The following is a 22,463-nucleotide window of genomic DNA, read 5'->3' as shown; positions in this document are numbered from 1 at the left end:
ACCCTTAGAAGATGTATACATATACTTATATCAACAACTAAAATTTGCTTTACATCAACAATACATGAGATGCAGTTCATAAAAATCTAAACAAACATCATTTTTCACGTATAAATAAGTGCTATAAACTATTCTTACAAACGATCTAGGATTCCTACTGATTGCACTTTACAGTGTTAGAAACTCCCAAATGTTGTTCTAACCTAATAATTACCATTCCGAGTCAGACGAATTTCTAAATCCACAGCCCCGTATGCGAAATACAACTTGCCATGAGCCCCATAGTTTTTTTTCCTTTTTTTCCTTACCAGTACTTGCCACAAGCCCATGGTACATCCTCATCGCGATGTTCATTGGCAAGAGAAGACAATAACTAAGTGATCAACATACAGAAACCATATCAGCCTTCCCAAGCATCATGTTGCGCACTGGCTTCAGCACTACGTATTAATATTGCAAGCAATAATTAACATTTCATTACTTCTACTGGAGATGGAAAGAAAAGCAAAATCAATGGAGACAAAAGGTTCAACTGAAAGTGAGTGATTCTTTATTCTCAATGAGATGGTGATGAAACAGAAATGAAAAAAAAAAAAAGGACGAATCCCCGTCCAAATAAAGTTTAAGTTTTTTGAAACTTGAAGTTACTTTGTTAGCCTAATGAGCCCAAATATTTTTTTCTTAATCTAAGCAGTCCAGCCCAAATATTTGGTTAAATGCACTTACTCCCCGAGCAAGTTATACCGATAAAGTAAACCATTAACCACTAGCACTCCTGGGTCCACTCTTCAAAATTTTTATTCAGTGCTTGTTTGAAGGCATTGGATTTAATGGGAAAGGTAGGAACTAACAAATAGCTACAAATTGCATTTTCTATCTGTTATTTCAATTCACATCTGGGAAATATAATGGAATATTAAGGCAAAAATTAGTTGACTACGGTGGAATTACTCCTAGCAGACTATTAAGTTTGAGTGATAAGAAAACACTACATTTTTAGCATATACTTACCAGTCAACAAGATCCCCTGAATATATGATGGCGCACCAAGAATTCTGTTATACCCAATGCAGAAATACTTTCACAACCAAATACCTTTTGTAGTTTTGTGTCACAATGTATTGCCATTGGACTTGAAGGATCCTATAAAAATATTTAAACCAGAGATAATTAAATCAATTTAAATCGATGGCCAACATTTTCCTTCTGTAATTTTATCAAGTACTTGTATGTTTCCGATTGAACAAAAAACTAATTAAATAAAGATGATAATAAGTTGCACAAGCTTGTCATTACATAACCTATTTCCAACACAAAAATCCTGCAAAAAGTTTCACCCATTATGACTATTACAAGCCATGAACCTATTTATAACTCCTAGTTGATTGTTCCATTGACGAAAATTATAGATGCTCTCATGGTTATATACTCGACCTAAAAACTTAAACAAGAACATTAGAATTGTGAGCCTTACGCTTGCAGCTATCTTTTGTACTTTGGAAACTAAACTAAAAAATCTCTACGGTAAAACTTACAAAAATTGACACTTCAGAAACCACCAGTGATGGTACAGTCCAGTATAGAAAACTATCCAACCTATGCCAGACTAACTGAAGACACCATACTAAAACAATCAACAACATGATATTTGATCGCCATACCAAGCTGAACTACAACTAAAAAGATACAGTCAAATCTATGCAATCTAAGGAGAATCTTCTGAGAAATGGAGAATCCATGTAACCTTCAATGTCCATTTTTTTCTGTTGAAATAGACTGAAAAAAAAAATCATCTGGATAGGAGTCAGGATCTACCTCTAGATTGTTGAGGTTTATGTACTCCCAGATTCGTCTTAAAACCTCTGACTGAAGCATCTCCCTTTCACCAACACCAAAGAAGTTTGCAAGTGCTTCAGATATTATCACAGAAGGTCCAGATTCACTACTTTTTGTTGCAGAGTCCACATCTACCTTCGCTTTCTTAGAACCTGACTGTTCTGAAAGCACCAAACTGTGAGTCCATAATCTAAATACTAACTCCACACACACACACAAGGATACTATTAGACCAGATACATACTAGAGGGGTCAAGAGGAATAATATGTTTTGCTAGCAACTTGTTCATCTTGAACATGTCTGTACCGTCCGTCTCAAATACCAGCTGCAGCTCATCATTGCAGATTATTTTCCTTTTGTTGTTTGGATCTTGGAGATTGTGTTTTCTAATGTAAGCCCACAGTTGCTTCACTATCTAAATTCAAGAGTATGAAAATTAAAAAACCTCTGGGAGAAAAAGTTAACAAGAAAAATCAACAAGAAACAATGAATAAAGCAATAAGATCTATGAGCCTCAACCTCAGTCAGTCCTTGGCAATGCTGGCTGGCCAACAATAGCCTGAAGTTCAGGTGAAACACCACAAAGTTTGTTTAGACCCCCGGGGCCACCTTTTCTCTTAGTTGCTTTTGTTGGAGCACTGAAATAAAATATGAAGAGAAAATAATGGTCCAAACTTGAAATTGCAGATTATCATAACAAAATAAGCATGAAATTTCTATGATAAATAAATAATAGGAACTCAAAAGTGAATCAGGAAGTCAAGGACCTTGCCGTGGAGACCAGTAAATTCATCGCACTTAAATAACATAGAATAGACTACCACTATGATCGACATATACAAAACATACCTTCACGTAGCAGAATTCTTCAATTAATTAGCTAATTGTATGATTTCATAGACTATAATAACTGAATTTCATTGTCTCTAATCTCCATATAAATTTTCTCGACGGCCAAACAGAAGGCAAGAGAATTAAAATTCATTTAGAAACTCTTTTCTAAGGCACTGCCAAGTTTTAAAAGGCGAGTTCACAACATGTCCAAAATTGAAATCTCCGCAAAACAGAATTCTCGAAATTTCGGTTTCCAATATTTTTCCCCAGAGTCTGGGCCGAGCCACCTCCATTTTCTCGACAAGAGAACATAAAGCTACAGAAGGGAAAAAAGGATTAAAATAGAAAAAGAAACAAACAAACCTAAGCGTCGGCAGCGGGGGCTCCGAGCTTAGTCGGCTGGGGAAGGGGCTGGGACGAGAAGCTCTGAATGGCGGAGGACAAGGGGGAGGGATGGAAATTCGGGTTTGGGTGGAGGACAAAGTGGTCATTTGGGGGAGGAGGTGGTGGTACTGGTTGGGATCGAAAGAGGAAGTGGATCTGGGAGCGGATGAAGTCGAGCTTGTGGGAGAGGTCGAGTCCGAGCTTGGACTCGAGCTCCTGTAGGATGGCATTTAGGTTTGTGAAGGCCTTGCCGCTGTTGTTAGGGTTCGAGCCGTTGAAGACAGACGCTATTGCTTGCGCTAGTTCTTCATCTGTAACCATCTCGTGTTTGTTGCGCTCTTCCCGTTTGTGTGCTTCCCTCTCTTTGTGAGTGGGATCTGGCCAAATGGCTATCCACTCCATGGCGAAAATTTCGAGCGATAGTCTGATAGTTTTTGTTCAGGATGGGATTTGACGGCCTACAATTGGCACCATCTGTTTTAGCTCGACTTCATTAAAGTCACCTTCTTCGTACCGTATTCACCATCGATATCCCGCCCCCGCCCCCGCCCCCGCTCCACAATTATAAAAAAATATTTTTTTATTTATATATAAATATATATAATTTATTAAAAACTTTAAATTATATTTAAATTATTAAAATGTATCGGTTTTAAGTCAATTTTTATATAGGAGATCAATACAATATAATAAACATATTTAAATAATATGAGACTTATATAAAAAAAAATTCCACCCCTTACATGGTACGAGACGGAATGCAAGAAAGGATCCCTCCCTCACCGCACCATGCGGGTAGCAGCCTTAGTACTCTCTACACACTGCTCAATCCTCACCTTCGTTAACTCCCTTTATTATTTGCCCAGAGCCGACTTGGGCTTTTTGCTCTGGGTGGGCCTTATCCAACTCCTAACAAGATTGATAAAATATATACATACAATAGGTGTCTTTTTTAGTTACATATTAACTCGAGATTGCACAGAAATTCATACTAGATAGGGCTGCTAGGCGGGCATATTTGGCCCGCCCTGCATGGCCCCCAAGTGGGCAATTTGCTTGGCCCAAGCGCACGGGCTTTTTAAGAAAATAAAAGGGTGGGTGGGCCCCCCCCCTCATAGGGCCTGGAGTATAAGAGTTTCATCTAACCCTCATCTCTCAATTTCTTCTCTTCTTCATTTCTTCCTTCGTCTCCGACCCTAATCTCGTAGCAATGCAACATGTTTTACCATCCTCTTCTTATTCTTCATTTTCTTCTCTCATCCTCTTCCACTTTTTGGTTTTTTTTTTCTTTTTCAAGGTGGTAAGATACCAACAGGCCACTACGTGGTCGTGGTTTTATGCCCCAAGCCACAGGCCACGACATGGCCATGTGTTTGTTCAAAGAACCACGACTAATCGTTGCCATGGTTATTTGCTTAGACTCACAGCCACGCCGTGGTCTACACTGCGATATTTTTTTGTTGAATATGGTTTTTGTTGTCGGATCTGTGTATTTGAGGTTTGATTTGTAGATTTGGTAGATAGATCTATTGATTTGGTGAGCGAGTTTATGGAATTTGAGTTATTTGGGAAATTTCGAACAATTTTTAAGACCATCCATATACCTAACAGCCAGGTGGGGTCATCCACCCATTCGAAATGGCCGAATGCCAAGATCAATATACGAGAGCGCGAAGGGTAGGGTGGCCCCTGCTACCGGCAGGAAGCAATCCTAAATTACTATATATGTATAAAGGTTCAAAAGTTGTGGATTGATGCATTTGATTGATAATATTAATATATGTATTTATATTATATAGAGGATGTCTTGCTGGACGTGCATGGAATTTGGAACTAGACGAAGAAGGGTCGTTTGGTCGGCGACGAGGGATGAGTTTGAGAACAATACATGTGAAATTTCATTAAAAGTAGAGTTAAATCTATTAATATAATAATGTCAATCAAATTTGAACATGTCTTGTTGATGCATTTTACTGGTGTGTGGGAAATCTGGTTAACCATTAATGTTATGAGACGTTTTCTACTATCTTAATTATAAGTTGCCCCAAAAATTGGTTCATATATAGTTTTGACTTTTAATCTCAAAACCATTGTTTCATACAAAGTATGCAACAAAAAAAAAAAAAAAAAAAAGGAAATGCCTTGTGACAATACATTATGCAACGATATATGTGTTAGAAATACTAGATCAATATATAGTGGAAGCGATATTATCTCGTTGGTAAATCGTAAATCTAGTGTGGTTGTTCTACAGATTTTTCGTCATCATTTTCATCCAAAATCTTCACATATCGATGGTAGAGTGTACTACATGGTAAGACTATAGTAATACTTACATATTCCACAGCCAGAATATCGAAACTAGAGAGAACTATAATAGAGAGAGATTTTCTACTTTTGTGCCATACATCCATGTTTTTTTCACTAAGCGAGGAATGGCTCTATAATAGCCCCTCTATTTTTTAACCCACGGCGGCTTAAATGCCCAGCCATAATACATAAATAAATATGCCAAGCATAACTGATAGGCATATGAATAGCAAGGGGTTTTTATTATGGGTGCCATTTTATTACATCTTCCACTCACATATAGTGGGCAAGATCCCAAGTCTGCTTCTCTCAATATATTATCAATCTTGTTCATACTGGCAAATAGATTGTGCGGCCATCAAGCTCACATATAAGAAAAAAAATGAGCAATATATCAAATCTCTCCAAGAGAAGATTAGCATAGCAACATTTTTAAAAGTGTTTCATTATGTCCCGACTTATTTGGTCACATGAGACTAAGTATCCATAATTTATCGAGTCTGAATGACTTAAAAAGATGCACAGTCTCCATAAAACTTGATGTACTCACAGCTATGTCACAACTCCCAAGAAGCAACATAACTTACCGGCAGTGAGTACACATCATTATTGATGTATTACCAAATAGTCTTCACTTTGCCTTCATGTCATTCAGTTTCAGTCCAATCTCTTTCCCAATATTGTCTCTTTAGATCATATCATTCATGGCTATAGATAACATGTCAAAGTAGCAGATACTAAAATATCAATCTCGTGACATAGTCAAAGGTCTTCTAAGGGTATAAATAAATTAAGGTCGTCAATTATGACATACATGACTCACACGGTGAGGAAGCAAAGATTCATTCACTCACCTCTACTATTGTCGCAAAAGCACATGTAGTATGATATGAAAGACATGTTATGGTGGTGTTCTCTTTCTAAAAAAATAGCGTATATCTAATCTCAATACATCGTACAGATCTTAGTATAGTCGTTATCTCAGCACCTAACCCAAGTCACTCCATTTATTCACTATCCAAAGCGCCAAAGAGGATCTCGCATCTGATTAAACCACAAGTGACATGGATTATGGGTAACCATGCACAATTATTTTAAATATAATGGACCTCATCTTAACTCCCACTAAAGTGACATATCTTTTGTGTCTTACAACTTATCCCTCTCTGGACAAGTACTAGATGACGCATTGTCTCATCTTTGCTCACTGCCTCTTTGTAGTATCAAAGGCAATCACTTGTGTGAGTGAGCCGATCTAAGCCTATCGATATACATTTTTCACCATAACTTCCAAATTTATGGTGAATGTGTGTGCTTATAAAAAATGCTTCTAGTAATAGTCATGCCACATGATTATAGAATGCATCAGTATCATGTGCATCGATATACATGGTCAACTACAAATTATTAAACCACAACTCTCAAGTGATGTTTAATGATCATTTATCTCCATGCGCATTCTAATGTGTATTAATTTTCCAAAACTTACTCCTACCAATGGACTCTGTTTTTACTTATAAAAGTCATTTGCACAACCATGAAGTCAGCGACGACTCATCGTGAATCTCATTTAGGTCAAATTCACAATATAAACCTTAGATTCTAGTCAGCAAGTCCAACTGTGACTTTTAAGAATCTACAAAGTGGCCACAAATAGCATTCAACAAACTTAATTTATGACTTTAAGGTTTCATATGAATCTCTTGTACTTAACAAAAGTATATGAGATAACTATCATTTATTTTTCTTTAAGAGTAAAGCGATTAAGGTCTTTGCCTCCAAGGACAATCACAACAGTCTAGCCATTACTCTTAATAATTTGTCTAAATCGCATCACAAACTCACTTAAACAAGTAAGCCATATTTATCCCTAACAAAGTCTCAATCTTTAATTTCAATGAGCAAACCATAACGGAAACACCAAATAGTATTGGCAAAACTATATTTTTTTATATTTGTCATCTCATTAATTGTCTATAGATTTTGAACAAGAACTCTTAAAAACTATTTTTCTTGTAATCAATCTCACAAGACATGAAGCTTAAACTACTTTTCATAAACTCATGTCCACTATCTCATAGTATGGAAAACCACTCATTCAGCAACAATTAATTATCTAAGACAACCAGATCATCACCTCTCTTAAAAGGACATTTTTTTAATATTATCAATAGCATTCAAAGAACCTCATTTTATTCAATAAGTTGTTAATAAAAAATAAATAGGCACATTGGGTGTCTTTGAATAAAGGGTTTGTTTAGACCGCATGTAAACAATACCAGCAACATTCATTTACTTTTTATGCCAAAACAATACAAATAAAAATCATGCACTCGCAGTACTTTGTGCCTAAACATCACAAAAGTTATCCATCTAATTCTTCTATGAGAATCAACCATTTGACTCATTCAAGAAAAGTTCTAGTAAATATGTGATCAATGTCTATGTAAATGCAATTCAATTAATGCCAAGAGATGGATCTATACCTTTATTAATTCTACTTTCCTTTGTCACTCAGATCAACAACCACAAGTTAGATCATATAAGTGAAGTGAATCTAATATTCTATGTCGGGATTCATACTATATGAATTCAGTCAAAGTTTTGAATATCGCATCGTACAGATCAATACGACCTATATTTATCATGCCGAAATAGTAACCGGTAAGGGAAAGATAGGTGTTTCGTACCAGGTCAAATATTGGCTATTTTGGTATGTTTCGGTCAATACCGGCCAAAATTTTATATTTTTATATTTTTAGTGTATTTTCATAATTTTCACTCAAATTTTCACATCTGAATACTAGACTTTTAACTTTTTTTAATCTCATTTTCTTGAGAACTGAAAATCAAGTTCCTATTCCCATTTTTATGATGAACATGAGTGATTTTTTTTTTAATAATTGGATTGAGAATTTAGAAGTATTATTGAGTTTTATAAATATGTGTTTTAATTTTTAAGACTTGAATTGATATTATTTTGAAATATAATTTATACATATATAATTAATTTATCTATATATAGACTATCCCAAAACGGTACCTGAAACGATACCTGTACCAAAATATTTTATTTCAGTGTTTTAACTGAAACGATCATCGGAGCGATATTCAAACCTTTAATTAGTACCTTTAGCGGAGTCATATTATAAATATTCTCTTATAATCTCTAAACGACGAGAGATTATTGATATATAGCTACTACGTTATTTATTAGGGTATTTATATTCTATAAATTTTGAGAGTCACTATCACTAGTCCATCACTCAAAAGTACACTCACATTAATTGTTGAATTACTCTAACTATTTTCCACTACCTTATAAAAAAGTGATACAAAAATCCACAATACCCCACTCTCGCCGAAAATACAAGTAATTTTCTTGACTCAATATAAAATATTCAAGCTTAGATTCTCCATATTTTCATTTTAATTGAATCCACGTATACAAAAAATAATTACTCGGCCTTACTTAAAGACGAATGAACTTGATCTAAGGATGACAAGTCTTAATTAAGGCCACAACCCCGTATTCTATCAACTCAAGCATGATGCAACAACTGTTTTGCGTCATAATTCACTTATAATTCCATTCCCAGCAAGTTATAAAATTGTGAGATAGATTGCTCTCATCATATAACTCATATAATTGCGAATTAGAAAAAAAATTTTATTTTCCTTCTGTTAAAAAAAAAAAAATTGGAATTGCATTTATATGATAAGACAATATTTTTTATTTCATGTCCTTAATGTGCACGTATAAGAACATTAATATAGAAAATGCTCATATTACATTTTCTCGTTGACTATCATTATTTTCAATTAGTCTTAAATCAAATTAGGTATAGATTTCACTAATATCGCATTAAAAATGCTAAAAAAATCATTTTGTGCAACAAATACTGTATGTGACGTTTTAGCCGTTAATTAGCGATATATTCATATTTCTTGTTTACTCAATATTTTTCATATTCTCCAATCCATTATATGAGAGAAAATAAAAATTTTGCGAGAAATTATCTTAACCTAAAATCTATCTTGCAACAGTGCAACCACAGTCAAGATTTTTAAGCTTATTTAAGTCGTGCCCAATTATTCAGACTTTTACCACAGTTACCATGCAAACATCCAAAGTGCTTGGTATTACATTACTCTCAAGGCTTGAGTTCATATATTTATAAGAGCCTATTTGTTCTCGCCAGAGAGAAATAAAATTTGAGCAAGATTATCAGTACTAATACCATTGAGAGATGCACTGATAAAACCTTTAAAATGAATATACCAATTAAGAATGTCCTCAACACTCTCTCACATTCAAATTTTAATGTCCTTACTTGCTAGATATACTAGCAAATTTTAGAGAGTATGTGCTTATCTGTAAGTTAATCTAAGTTGCTTCAAGATTATAATATCCAACCTCAAATATAAGAGCAATTAATCTTTGAGTTATAAAATATAATGCGCAACTTATGTTATTACCCACAATATTCTCAAAGGCAAAATAATGACTTAGCTCTATTTTATAGTTGATCATTTCAACTTCTATGAAAATTATTGTGCATGCGTCACATGCACACTTCCAAATTTACTTTAGACCTTTCAGAGGTTTATACAATAATGATGGTATAAAACTATCTGACACTCATAATAATCTTCATTTGTTTTCAACTATATTCATGGAGGAGATTAATGTGACAAAAAAGTTGCATACACAATCTTTAGATTTTCTTTTCGGTTATCTCAAAGTTATTAATCTATACGCATTTAATTGCACACACCTCTAAGAAATTTGTTGCGTCAATTTAAGTCAGAACAAAAATAATTAATACACATCTCAAGATCGAAAATTTGCTAAACCTAATCATCTATTGTGTCACAATGCCTAATTATTAATTTATACTTTAATTTTCACACAAATTTATATCGTATAGGAAATTAATTCCAAATCAAATTCAACTATACTCCCACTAAGATAAGCAATCTATCGAGTCAATCACATGCAAAAAAAACTTCTTCCTAAATCGAAGAAATCAGTTCAAGCCAATGATAAGCATGGACTAGTCAAACTCAGGCTACTTAATAATTTATTTTATCACATTCTTAAAAAACTCTAAACACTAATTTCTAAAATTAGCCTAACAAATACAAGTGATAAAAATAAGCTCACATAATTACATGTAATCATAGTACATGAACACACAAAAAAAATATCACATTTCATCCAAATAATTAATTTTCACAAAAAATAATAATCTAGGCAATTTTTAACTTAAAATAAAATGCCTAACAAATATGACAAAAAAATATCTCATAATATCATGACATGCATATATTCAATAACCATATGCACAAAATATTTCAAAATAATATTCATGTGGCACAATGACATGCTAAATTAATAAATAATCTAAAAATAATTCAGCAAATACACTTGCAATAAGCTCAAACTTGCAATAAGCTCTAGTCTAAAGATTGAGCTTATTGCCCTTACGTGTGAGATATTTGGTTCAAAACACCACAAAATCCGTTAAAAAAATATTTTTGAGCTTGGCCACAATCAGTGGGCCTCGCCTTCTTGATTTGCCAAATCCATAGCAGGGCTTTGCCAGCTGGGCTCACGAGCCAATTTGCCTGGATGCTTTTTTATTTTTTATTTTGTAATTTTTAATTTTTTTTTATAGAAAATGGATGATTTTTAAATACAAGAACATAATAGCATCATATTTAAATCAAATTTGTTTATTGTCCTCAAGAAAATAAAAAAAATTGTTCACAGCTCAAAGGTGATTTTAAAACAAGCCTTAGCCCAAGCCCGTATACTTTTAAACACAAATAAACCATACAATGAATTTTCTTCTTCTTTAAACACATTATGGCTACTATTCTTGTAACAGAAAAACAATTTCAATCATTGCAACCCAAGAGTTCTATGCCACCTTTCAAGCCTGTGGAGCTTAATGTGCTCCTATGCTGCAACATAGCTTATAATACGATGCGCGTAGCAGAGGTCAATGCCTCCATTGGACATAACTTCTGGTGTACACTACTTCATGGCAGCTCTATAGAACATACTTGGTGCATGGGATAGCCATGCAATCTTGCAAAGAAAATCGGCACACGTCACGCCATAAGTCACCTTGCATGACAAAAATTCTCGCCAGGCCTAGTGCACTAGGCAGTGGTTGCCGTTGCACCTTGGGCATAAGCGAGCTACATTTCAAACATTTGACACGAAGCTTTGAGGAAGGCAGAGACTGTCGCACCACCCATGTGCTCAGCTTCGCGAGCAGCGGAGTTTGCTGCACCGGCCATGTGCGCAGCTTTGCCGACTGCAGAGCATGCCGCATAGGCCAAGTGAGCAGCTCCGCCCATGGCAGCAGATGCACCACATTAAGGTGCTTATTGCACCTCCATGTGTGTTCATGTAATGGAAGAAAATAAATATCTCAACAACCACAATTTCCTATAACTGCCTGTTGCTGCCTCCATCTTGGCATGATGATACTTGAATGACCACTGGTACTTAACTAGCAGCATCGCGCGATCCAACTAGCAGCACCGTGCGATCCATCTGTGTGGTGCGCGAGACAGTGGTTGTCGCAGCAACTTAAGCAGCGTAGCCTCCTTTGTAGTGATTCATAGCAATCACTTTGGGCGTGCAGTGCACTGCGCTCATCACCCATGCGGTGCGCGCTATAGTTCAAGTAACATCATTTGGCACCTTCGAAGCACTATGCGTAGCAGCTAAAATGCCTATAGCATCCATGCGGGCACACAGTGCCTGTGCAGTCCACGCTATTGTGGAAACGATAGCCCATGGGTTATCTGGCAACACTGCTCACGGTGGTAGCATTGTTCTTGAGCTGGTTGTGCAGCGCCGCACTCCGTTGTGGACAAAACAGAGCTTGTTGTGTTGAGCGCAACCCTCTTGTAGTGTCCATGTAACACCTTGCATGCTTTGCTAGTTTGTGTACTAAGGGGTTTTTTGCCGCTTGCAATGTGCCGACTTGCACAACACTTTAAAATGGCGCAAATCTCCTCTGGCTGTGGTGACTCACAGGCAGTCATCGTAATAGAAAAAAGATTTCTGTATAGAAAATTACAAGCACGTCAAAACTTAAATCGGGAACAATCGATCTGTCTCTGATATCAATGTTAAAAATACTAGATTAGAATATACAGCAAAAGTGATATTACCTCATTGGCAAATCGAAGATCTAGTATGGTTGTTTCACGATTTTTCTATTGTCGTTGTTCGTCTGAAATCTTCACGTATCGATGGTGAAGTGTGCTACGTGGTAATAGCAGATCAACATTCACATATTTCACAACTTAAATGTGGACCAGAGAGAACTATACTAGAGAGAAATTTTCTACTTTTGTGCCTCACGTCCATATTTTTTCACTAAGGGGCAGGGGCTCCTCCATTTAGTAACCCATGGTTGGACTTAAATGCTTATTCATAATGCATTAATAAATATGTCGAGCATAATTGCTTAGCCAAGAGGGTTCATTATGGGTGCTCTTTTATTACAATATGGTTTTACACACGCATATATGCTTATATATCTTAAAGTCAAGAACAATTAATTATATATTCTTTGCTTTAAAAAAAATGAAGTTGGAGTAACTTAAAATGTTGAAGACGAGAAAGAGAATCTGGTGGTGGTGGTTGTATTTTGTTATTATTTTTCGGATAAGTTGATGTGGGTGATACCGGTGAAATTTAAGAATTTTGAGCGAAAAAAACAAAAGAAAGAAGAAAGAAGAAAAAGTGACCGAGAACAGAATGATTTGTAAGATGAAATGAGATAATTTTAAATGAATTAAATAAAATATTATTAAAATATTATTTTTAATATTATTATTATTTTGAAATTTAAAAAAATTAAATTATTTATTATATTTTAAATAAAGAATTAAAAAAATTATAATAATAAAATGAGATGAGATGAAATGTAATTATAGAAGAATTGTTTATCCAAACGCGACCTACACGCTTCAACACAGGAACAAAATCGCTTGCAGAAGAGACCAAATAGGTGTACACCAACGCGATGACTTGTATACCTAAGCGAGCGAGTACATATATCTCACCATACACTTGCGAGTACGGGAACCACAAACCGTATGGGCCTTAAACACAAGACAGTAGTAGTACCCCTCTCGGCTGTCCTCCTCTCTGGTCTTAAGCGCGTCTGAAAGCCAATACTGTTTCATCCCTTTGCTCTCCCACGAAGGAAATTCGATCCCCCCCCCCCCCTCTCTCTCTCTCTCTCTCTCTCTCTCTCTCTCTGTTTATACATTCGGTGTTATACAAATTGAAGCAACGAGGAGCGGTCAAAAAGTTTGAAGGACACATCCGTTCTCAAGGATTTTTCACAGGTATAGGCTTCTGGCTTTTCTTTGCTTCTATGTTTTACTATACTTGATTTTGATTCATTTTGTCGTATTATTCATGAAAAGCCACTACAACGAAATTCGCAGACACTTTTCCCGTGTCTTATGTCATTGGAATTGTCTTTGATTTTACTCCTGGCGTGGACATGTGTGTTTGCCTTGATTTTACGTTTTCTTTGTTGGATTCTGGTTCATTCATCATAGCATTATTCATGAGAAAGCACCAGAACAAGATACGCATACGCATAGTATGTCTCGTGTTACTGGGTTTTCCTTTAAGACTTTTACATGCATGGAATTCTGTGTTTATTTCATGTGCACGAACTTTTGATTTAAGTAATATATTAGAGAACTTTTTTCATTGTTCATATAATCTGAAAACTAACTGACAAGTCTTGTTTTCTCTTGGTCTTGCAACTTTTTCCACCCTGAATTTTGCTTTTTTTTTTGGATGCTATCTGTCTGGACACGGTTGGGCAGGCTGGTAATTAGTAGAAGCTAGCTGCTGCATTACCTAGAGAATGGATCCAATTTTGTGCTCCTGAATTTACTTCTAAAAAAAATTGTCTCTCTTTCCGGATTTTACCGACTTTATGTAATTTGGGGAAGAATTTAAGGTTAATTAGCTCACATCTTCCCCTTGCCAATTTGTAGAGATGACAAGTTTCGTGGGTGTTTTCGTTTCGGATCAATGGCTTCAAAGCCAGTTCACACAGGTCGAGCTTCGCAGCCTCAAAACCAAAGTAAGTTCATTTTTTTCTGAATTTGCTAGCAAATTAGATTTGAGAATGCATCGAGATGGTTCTTTTGACTCTAGTTTAAATAATTTATTCTTTGGTGTGTCCTTAGTTTATTTCAGTAAAGAATCAGAATGGTAAAGTTACAGCCGGAGATTTGCCACCTTTAATGGTGAAGCTAAAGGCTTTGAAGGAGTTTTCTGAGGAGGAGATTAGGGGGATTTTGGGCGAATCAGGTTGTGATTTGAGCGATGAAATTGATTTTGAAGCCTTCCTTAGGGTGAGCATCCTATGTCTCTGATCTCTCTCTCTGATAATTGATAAATGAATATTTGTTGCATCAAAAGACGTAATAAAATTAGAACTTATAGTATTTGTTTGTTACTTTTCTAGATTTAGAACTTAGAAGTATAGGTTTAAGTTGCATTGAATTCGGAATTTGTTTTGCTCCAAGGTTACTTGCATATTAACGCGTTGCATGGTATATGCAGGCATATTTGAATTTGCAAGGTCGAGCTACAGCAAAAGTGGGTGGTTCAAAAAACTCTTGGTCATTCCTGAAGGCCACCACAACTACTCTTCTTCACACAATCAGTGAATCAGAGAAAGCCTCTTATGTGGCTCACATAAACAGCTATCTTGGGGATGACCCATTTCTGGGGCAATATCTTCCATTAGATCCAGCTACGAATAGTCTATTTGATCTTGCAAAAGATGGAGTTCTTCTATGGTATTTAAGAAGGGTCTGCTTGATTATATTCTACTTTTTTAAGGCAACTTTAAAGCTGATACAGCTTACGGGTAGTGATTTATCTTATGGCTTATTGCAGTAAGCTTATCAATGTTGCTGTGCCTAATACAATTGATGAAAGGGCTATCAACACCAAAAGGATACTCAACCCATGGGAGAGGAATGAGAATCATACTCTTTGCCTCAACTCTGCAAAGGCTATTGGCTGCACAGTAGTTAACATTGGCACACAGGACTTGGTTGAAGGAAGAGTGAGTTTAGCCAAACCAGCTTCCCATATTAGATTAATTGATAAGTCTCTTAGTCTGAAGTCTGTATTCTGGTTGTTTTTGCAGCCTCATCTGGTTCTAGGGTTAATCTCCCAAGTTATAAAGGTATCTATACTCCCAGAGTTTGATTTATAGGATGACAGCATAGACATCGTGCTTCTGGTTATGGAGATTAATAAGTTAATGACCATTCATCCCTTTGTCCTTCTCTGTGGCATGAACTTACTGTGTCAATTTCAGATACAATTGTTGGCAGATCTTAACCTTAAGAAGACACCTCAGCTTGTGGAACTGGTGGATGACAGCAATGTATGAAATTTCACAATTATCATGTTTTCAATCTTCAATGAAATCAAGTCTGTCAAATTCTATATTTTCCTTGTCCATGTTAGGAATAATGCTGAGATTATGCTTGGATTTGTTTGACAGGATGTTGAAGAGCTTATGAGTTTACCCCCTGACAAGGTTTTATTGAAATGGATGAATTTTCATCTCCAGAAAGCAGGCTATAAGAAACCGGTTACAAATTTTTCTTCTGACTTGAAGGTATTTAAGAGATTATAGGAAGCATTTATGGACTTGGAAAAGTGAGGTCATATTTTTGGAACAGGTCATGTAGGATGGGGTAAGATGGCCTATATTGCAACATTGTCGAAAGGAAAGTGGGATCTGGAGCTTTTAAAGTAACAACTCCTTGTCTAGATATTCTTCTTGCTCCAAAATCACATTCTTCTCCTACTTCTCCCCTTCTTTTAACTTGGGGCTTGCTTTCTCCCACAAGAAATTATGGCAGAGTTGTTGCCTCCTTACAAAGTGAAGTTGAATTTACTTATCAGTAAGGCCTCGTTTGTTTTTGCAAATGAGATGAGATGAGTTGAAATTAAAGTTAAAAATTGAATAAAATATTGTTAGAATATATTTTTTTAATATTATTTTTCTTTTGGGATTTGAAAATTTTGAATTGTTTATTTTATTTTGTGTGAGAATTTGAAAAAGTTGTAATGACTAGATGAGATGAGTTGAGAGGATTTGTGAAAACAAACGAAACCTAAATGATTACATTTTTCATGACTCGTATATTAATGTGTGTACTTTTTTCTCACGAGTATAGGATGGAGAAGCTTATGCCTACCTTCTAAATGTTTTGGCTCCGGAACACTGCAGTCCTACCACTTTGGATGCCAAGGATCCCACTGAAAGGGCAAAACTGATACTTGATCATGCAGAGAGAATGGATTGTAAAAGATACTTAGCTCCAAATGACATTGTGGAGGGCTCACCAAATTTGAACCTTGCATTTGTGGCACAAATTTTTCATCAAAGGTACAAAATTAAGTTCAATATCTCATCATATCAAAGTGTTAAGAATTCTCTATTCTCTTCAACTTTCCAAGTTGGATAGTAACTGTGGGGAACAGTTTCTTATATAAACTGGATAGAATCACACTTGAGCCAAAGTTATTTGAATAATTTGTGCTCATATATTGCATGCTGCATACAAGATGATGCCAAAGTAAGATGGGATGATGATCTTCCAGAAATCAAGTTCCATGTATTTGACTTCTTGCTTTTACTTTTTCTTCTCCCTCAATGTCGATCCTTTAATTGAGACTAAGAACTTATTTTTTCCTGTCAATATGTGTACATATGTTTTGGTATGTTGTATGGGGTCTTACCGGTAATCTGGACTCCCTACTTGTGTTTCATCATATTGATTAAGAGTATACCCTGACAGGAATGGGCTCTCTACAGACAGCAAAAAGATTTCCTATGCCGAGATGATGACAGATGATGTACAAACTTCTAGAGAAGAAAGATGCTTTCGGCTGTGGATCAACAGTCTTGGAATTGCTACTTATGTCAATAATGTATTTGAAGATGTCAGAAATGGGTGGGTTTTCCTATTTTAAAGGAAGAGTTACTAGAGTGGCCTCAATTTTTTTATTTTTTATAAGTAGAGTGGCCTCATTTTTAGGAAGTCTTTTTATGAGCGAATGCTTATCTTTCTGTAGAACAAGAAATACAAGCCATGTGCCAAATACTCATCTAGTTATTCTGATCACCTTCTAAATGAGGTGCGGATTTTTGTTTTATCTAAACATAAAATGCATTGCTTTTTTCTTTTCAAAGCATTCTTGAAAAAGTTTGTTTTTTTCCCTCTGGGGTCTATATCTCTGTTTCCTGCTTGGAATATCTTCCTTAATATCCAAATGATGTGCAAATGATGTAAAATTCTTTCACAAGGGCTTAACTACGTGACATTTAAGCTTTCAAAAAAAAAAAAAACACTACCTAACATTTACAAGTTACCTCTGATATGCTTGATGTGCATTGTTCATGTACGCAGGTGGATACTTCTAGAAGTGCTTGACAAGGTTTCTCCTGGATCTGTTAACTGGAGGCAGGCATCGAAGCCTCCAATTAAGATGCCATTTAGAAAAGTAGAGAACTGCAATCAAGTTATTAGGATTGGGAAGCAGATGAAATTCTCGCTGGTGAATTTAGCTGGAAATGATATTGTACAAGGAAATAAGAAGCTCATACTTGGTAATCTTCTATGTCAAGTGGATTTGGTTGGAAGAGTTGCTGACTTATATAAGCTATTAAACATTTTCTAAACAACGAAGTGAACTCAAGTTTTAATGACGTTGGGACTTCTGACAATATGTTGTTAATTCAAATTACATTTGACTGCTAAAGCACCTTTGGAAGGAAAATAACGTCAAAGAATAACAATCTGTTGAGTATCTTGCTTAGAAGGCATCATACTCCTATATAACACATTTCCTCATGCCTTTCAGCATATCAAAAGCTAGTGTTACAGTCCACTATGCCTTTTTTTTTTTTTTTTTTGGTAGCAGAAGTATTATATGAACCATAGCTTTCTCGATACCGATTCTATATTTGTTAATATTGTTATGTTCGATTACTTGCACAAAACAAAAACAAAAAGTTTCATGGCATTCTCAATGGGGATTCAATATCTACTTATTTCACAACTCCTGATTGAGTTCAAAATTATTTTCTTTTCTTTTGTTTCCTGTAAAAGCTTGTTATTTGGTCATACGGTTTTCGGTTTCATTTCATTACTTACTAACAAATTGGTTTATACTTTTAATTATATATGTGGCAAAAATTTGTTGTCCCAATGCTCAAACTTACTTTGAATCTGTTTCAGCTTTCCTGTGGCAGTTGATGAGGTTTAATATGCTTCAACTTTTGAAGAATTTAAGATCTCACTCTCAAGGAAAGGATATTACTGATGCTGATATCCTAAATTGGGCAAACGACAAAGTGAAAAGGACAGCCAGATCTTCTCAAGTACAGAGTTTTAAGGTTTGGAAGAATTCCTTAGCCCCCCCCCCCAAAACACACTCTAATTTTGACGAATTTTCCATATATGATAAATCTTAAAATTTTATTTCTATATGATTTGTTGGAACTTTGGGAAAGTTCTTAACTGGGTGACTGGGTCTGAAACTATATGCGTATGTGTTAACATCATATCTATATGGAGATTTTTTTTTTGGTAATATGGATTTTTTTTTCCTTCAGGATAAGAGTTTGTCAAATGGGATATTCTTCCTTGAGCTTCTTAGTTCTGTGGAGCCTAGGGTTGTCAATTGGAACCTTGTTACTAAGGGTGAAAGTGGTATGATTGCTGCGACTCTACTTTGGATAGGAAATTAACAGGATAATTCTCTTTTATCAATTATCATTTGCTCTTGGATTACTACTTAACTCAACTCATTATAAAAACTGAGGAAAATGCTATGGAAGAGGTGGGCTGACTGTTTTTGTTGTTGGAGTGGTAGATGAAGAAAAGAGGTTGAATGCTACATATATAATCAGTGTTGCCCGAAAGCTTGGTTGTTCCATTTTCTTGTTGCCTGAGGACATCATGGAGGTAAGATTGCAGCTGGGGTTCTGTAACTTTCTGGTCTATTTAACTTTAATTGCAATCCCTAAGGGTTGGCTAAGGCTTGGGGGTATGCTCCCCAAGTCTAAGGTTCAAATCCTCTTGGATGCAAACAATCTCTAGAGGTCATTGAACTGGGGGATTTTCCCCTTGAATTACCGAGAGTCTAGAACTCCTGAGATTATTCGGGATGCTGTTTCCAAACATCCAGTACCAATAAAAAAAATTAACCTTAATTGCACAGACAAACTCTGAGTTGACACTTTCCTCCTCTCCTTGTGACTTTACCGAGCTTCGTGGGAATGATAATGTTGACCATTTGTCAGGAAATAACCAGATTACTTGCAAATTTGCAATTTGGCTTCCCCCCCCCCCCCCCCCCCCCCCCCCCCCCCCCCCACATCTAGAGTTGCCTGAAAAACAGAAACAAGATCAAAACACACACACACAGAGACAGAGATTATAAGTAGATGAACAAGCAAGACTGTTGCTCTATGGCAATACACGCAATAGGAATGCTCGCTTGAGGTAGAAACAGTTACCTTTTATTAACATCTATTAATACATCAGTGAATCATAATCCCTCTTTGAAGTATGAAGTTTTAGAAATTGGAGCAATGACTCGTATTTTAAATTTACCAATCATGGCCATCTATTTTGTGGAACCGCAGGTGAACCAGAAGATGCTTCTCACGCTTACGGCCAGCATTATGTACTGGAGTCTGCAAAAAGCAGTTGAAGAGGCAGAGTCCTCTCCATCCCCTGCCGATACATCTTCTTGTTCAACTATAACTGATGCATCCCCGGCACCATCTATTAACGGCGAGGATGAAATCTCGTCCCTTTGTGGTGAAGTTTCAATCTTAAGTTTTGATGATGCTGCCTCTGACTCTACCGTCTCCTCACTGGTCGAGAATGAGGTGAATTCGATGGGGGAATGAACTATGAATGCCTATAATGTTTACCTCCATAACACCAGCTCAGGTAGAAATGAAAAAAAGGTGAATACATGCAAGCTTAAGTGGGCAGATTTCAGCACCTGTCCGTGCCATGACTAGAAAATGCGCTACAGATGTTGAATATTTGCTTGTAAACAACATCAAAAGCAAATGAATGGAAAAGGAGAGGGAAGAATTTTGTAGAGAACAGAAAGACAGGAAAAGATGTTGGTTTTCCTTTTGTTTTCTTTAATCTTACTCCAGTCATACTCAAAGTCGAGTAGGTTCTCCAATTTTAGCTGCATTCTTTCTAGTTTGTTACACTGATCATGAATTAAATAATTCAACACTTGGTGTTGAGTCACTCACTTTGTGACATTGTTTGTTTACATATGTTATTTCAAAAGTCAAACCATCATCTTCAATACACGTCTATTACATGATCAATAATGTTACCTATATGTTAATGATTTATTTATTTTTAGTTAAAATACTGCTTGATAGATTATATATTTTGACACATCAAAATACACTAGTGATGTGAAGCATGTAAGGTCTTTTCACATTAACTAATAAATATTATTTTAACTTTTTTATAAGTTTGAAATAAGTAGCGTGTTTTGTACATATGATTTCAAGTCTCGGATAGTTTCACAGATGATCTCAACTAATCTTATTTTATCTCAACATCTAAACACCATTCAAATATACATTTTTTTAATTTTTAATTTTTAAATTCTTAACTTTTTTATTTAATTATTGTCTAATAATTACAACTTTTCCAAACTTCACAATAAAACATGAAAAATAATTCAACTTTTTAAATCTTAGAATAAAATTTATATTATAACAATATTTTAATTTTTATTTATCTTCTTTTCCAAATTTCATCAAATATCTTAAGTCAAACAATTTTATTACTATTCACAAAATTTTCATCATGTAACCAAACGAGATTTCAATCTTTAATAATTTACTTTTACACAAATTTTTATAATTAGATCACACAAATTTTTATAATTAGATCACTTTCTCTATCTCCTTTAATTTATCTATAACGGCTTAGCTCGATTTGTATTCGCAAGTAATCTCAACTCATTTCAACTTATCTCAACTAATCTCATTACTATTTATTACTATTCATCAATTTTAACTCATAAATTTTATTACTATTCACAATCTATTTCACTATTATTTCTAACTTATCTTAACTCCTCTTCGAATCTAAAAGACAGTGACATGCGGGCAAGCGGCAGAAGATTTTTTTTCTTTTTTTCCGCCTAAAGCTTGAAAGGTGGCACTTCTATTAAAAAAATATAAAAAATCAAAATTAAAACTAAAAAAATAGATACAAAAAATTAAAAATTTGAAAACAAGAAATAATTAATTTCTTAAAAAAAAATAAATAACAACATTTATGAGAAGGGGATAGATTCTTTCGTTTTGTAAAACAATTAATTATTTTATGTCTTCAAATTTGTAATCGTGATGTTAATGATTTAAAATAGCTTCACCCTTTTTTTCACCTGAAAAAAGGTGTTGTATTTCCCAGCCAAGGTTTTTGATTCCGCTCCACATAATTACAAGAAAATGATATTATGTTGTTTTAGTTTGTCTTGTTAATTTGATCACTCATGTATTTTATTTTATTTTTTAATTTTTTTCTCAATGATTAAGGAATTAATTATTAGTGTTTTGATTTTTTTAAATATTTAAAAATGTTTAAAAACATTTAAAAGAAAAAAGTACAATTTATACTAGAGACACACCTAGAAGTCAAAGCTGGCAATATATTAATATCACCTCAACCACAAAGTTGAAAAAAGTGAGTAAATACGGGATCAATAAGAAACAATTAATTTTTTAATAGTAGACTATACTATTTTTTAAAATGATTGTATGATACTTACATTTTTAATTGTATGTAGCATTACTATTAAAAAAAAAATCAGCGGTCATTTGAGATGAAATTCAACCCCTGTTAAGTATAATCGTAACAGCAGTTATTTTCATTTGGATAATAATTAGTCATAGGTTATCATACTATTATATAATTATTATTAAAGTTATGCACTCTATCTCGC

General features: G+C 34.9%; 1 protein-coding gene and 1 pseudogene across 2 annotated transcripts; one reads left to right on the top strand and one right to left on the bottom strand.

The window, feature by feature from the left end:
• Nucleotides 1–1,014: 1,014 nt before the first annotated feature.
• On the bottom strand, nt 1,015–2,630 carry LOC121235599 (annotated as a pseudogene).
• A 10,899-nt stretch (nt 2,631–13,529) lies between these two features.
• On the top strand, nt 13,530–20,755 carry LOC121236186 (fimbrin-1-like). Of its 2 annotated transcripts, none has more exons than XM_041132716.1 (15): nt 13,530–13,750; nt 14,420–14,508; nt 14,615–14,782; nt 14,994–15,232; nt 15,333–15,504; nt 15,589–15,627; nt 15,763–15,831; nt 15,952–16,068; nt 16,634–16,845; nt 17,258–17,413; nt 17,870–18,069; nt 18,701–18,858; nt 19,078–19,174; nt 19,338–19,429; nt 20,113–20,755. In XM_041132716.1, the coding sequence occupies exons 2-15, from the start codon at nt 14,422–14,424 to the stop codon at nt 20,380–20,382; spliced, it is 2,076 nt and encodes a 691-aa protein (XP_040988650.1). In that variant the 5' UTR covers nt 13,530–13,750; nt 14,420–14,421; the 3' UTR covers nt 20,383–20,755. The 2 variants fall into 2 exon arrangements, with proteins under 2 accessions (XP_040988650.1, XP_040988651.1); XM_041132717.1 differs by lacking the exon at nt 13,530–13,750 and adding an exon at nt 14,230–14,249.
• Nucleotides 20,756–22,463: the final 1,708 nt, after the last annotated feature.

This window comes from Juglans microcarpa x Juglans regia, chromosome 6D, assembly GCF_004785595.1.
Source record: "Juglans microcarpa x Juglans regia isolate MS1-56 chromosome 6D, Jm3101_v1.0, whole genome shotgun sequence".
Classification (NCBI taxonomy): domain Eukaryota; kingdom Viridiplantae; phylum Streptophyta; class Magnoliopsida; order Fagales; family Juglandaceae; genus Juglans; species Juglans microcarpa x Juglans regia.
Note: the sequence above shows the minus strand (reverse complement) of the source record. Positions and strands in the feature narration are given on the sequence as shown.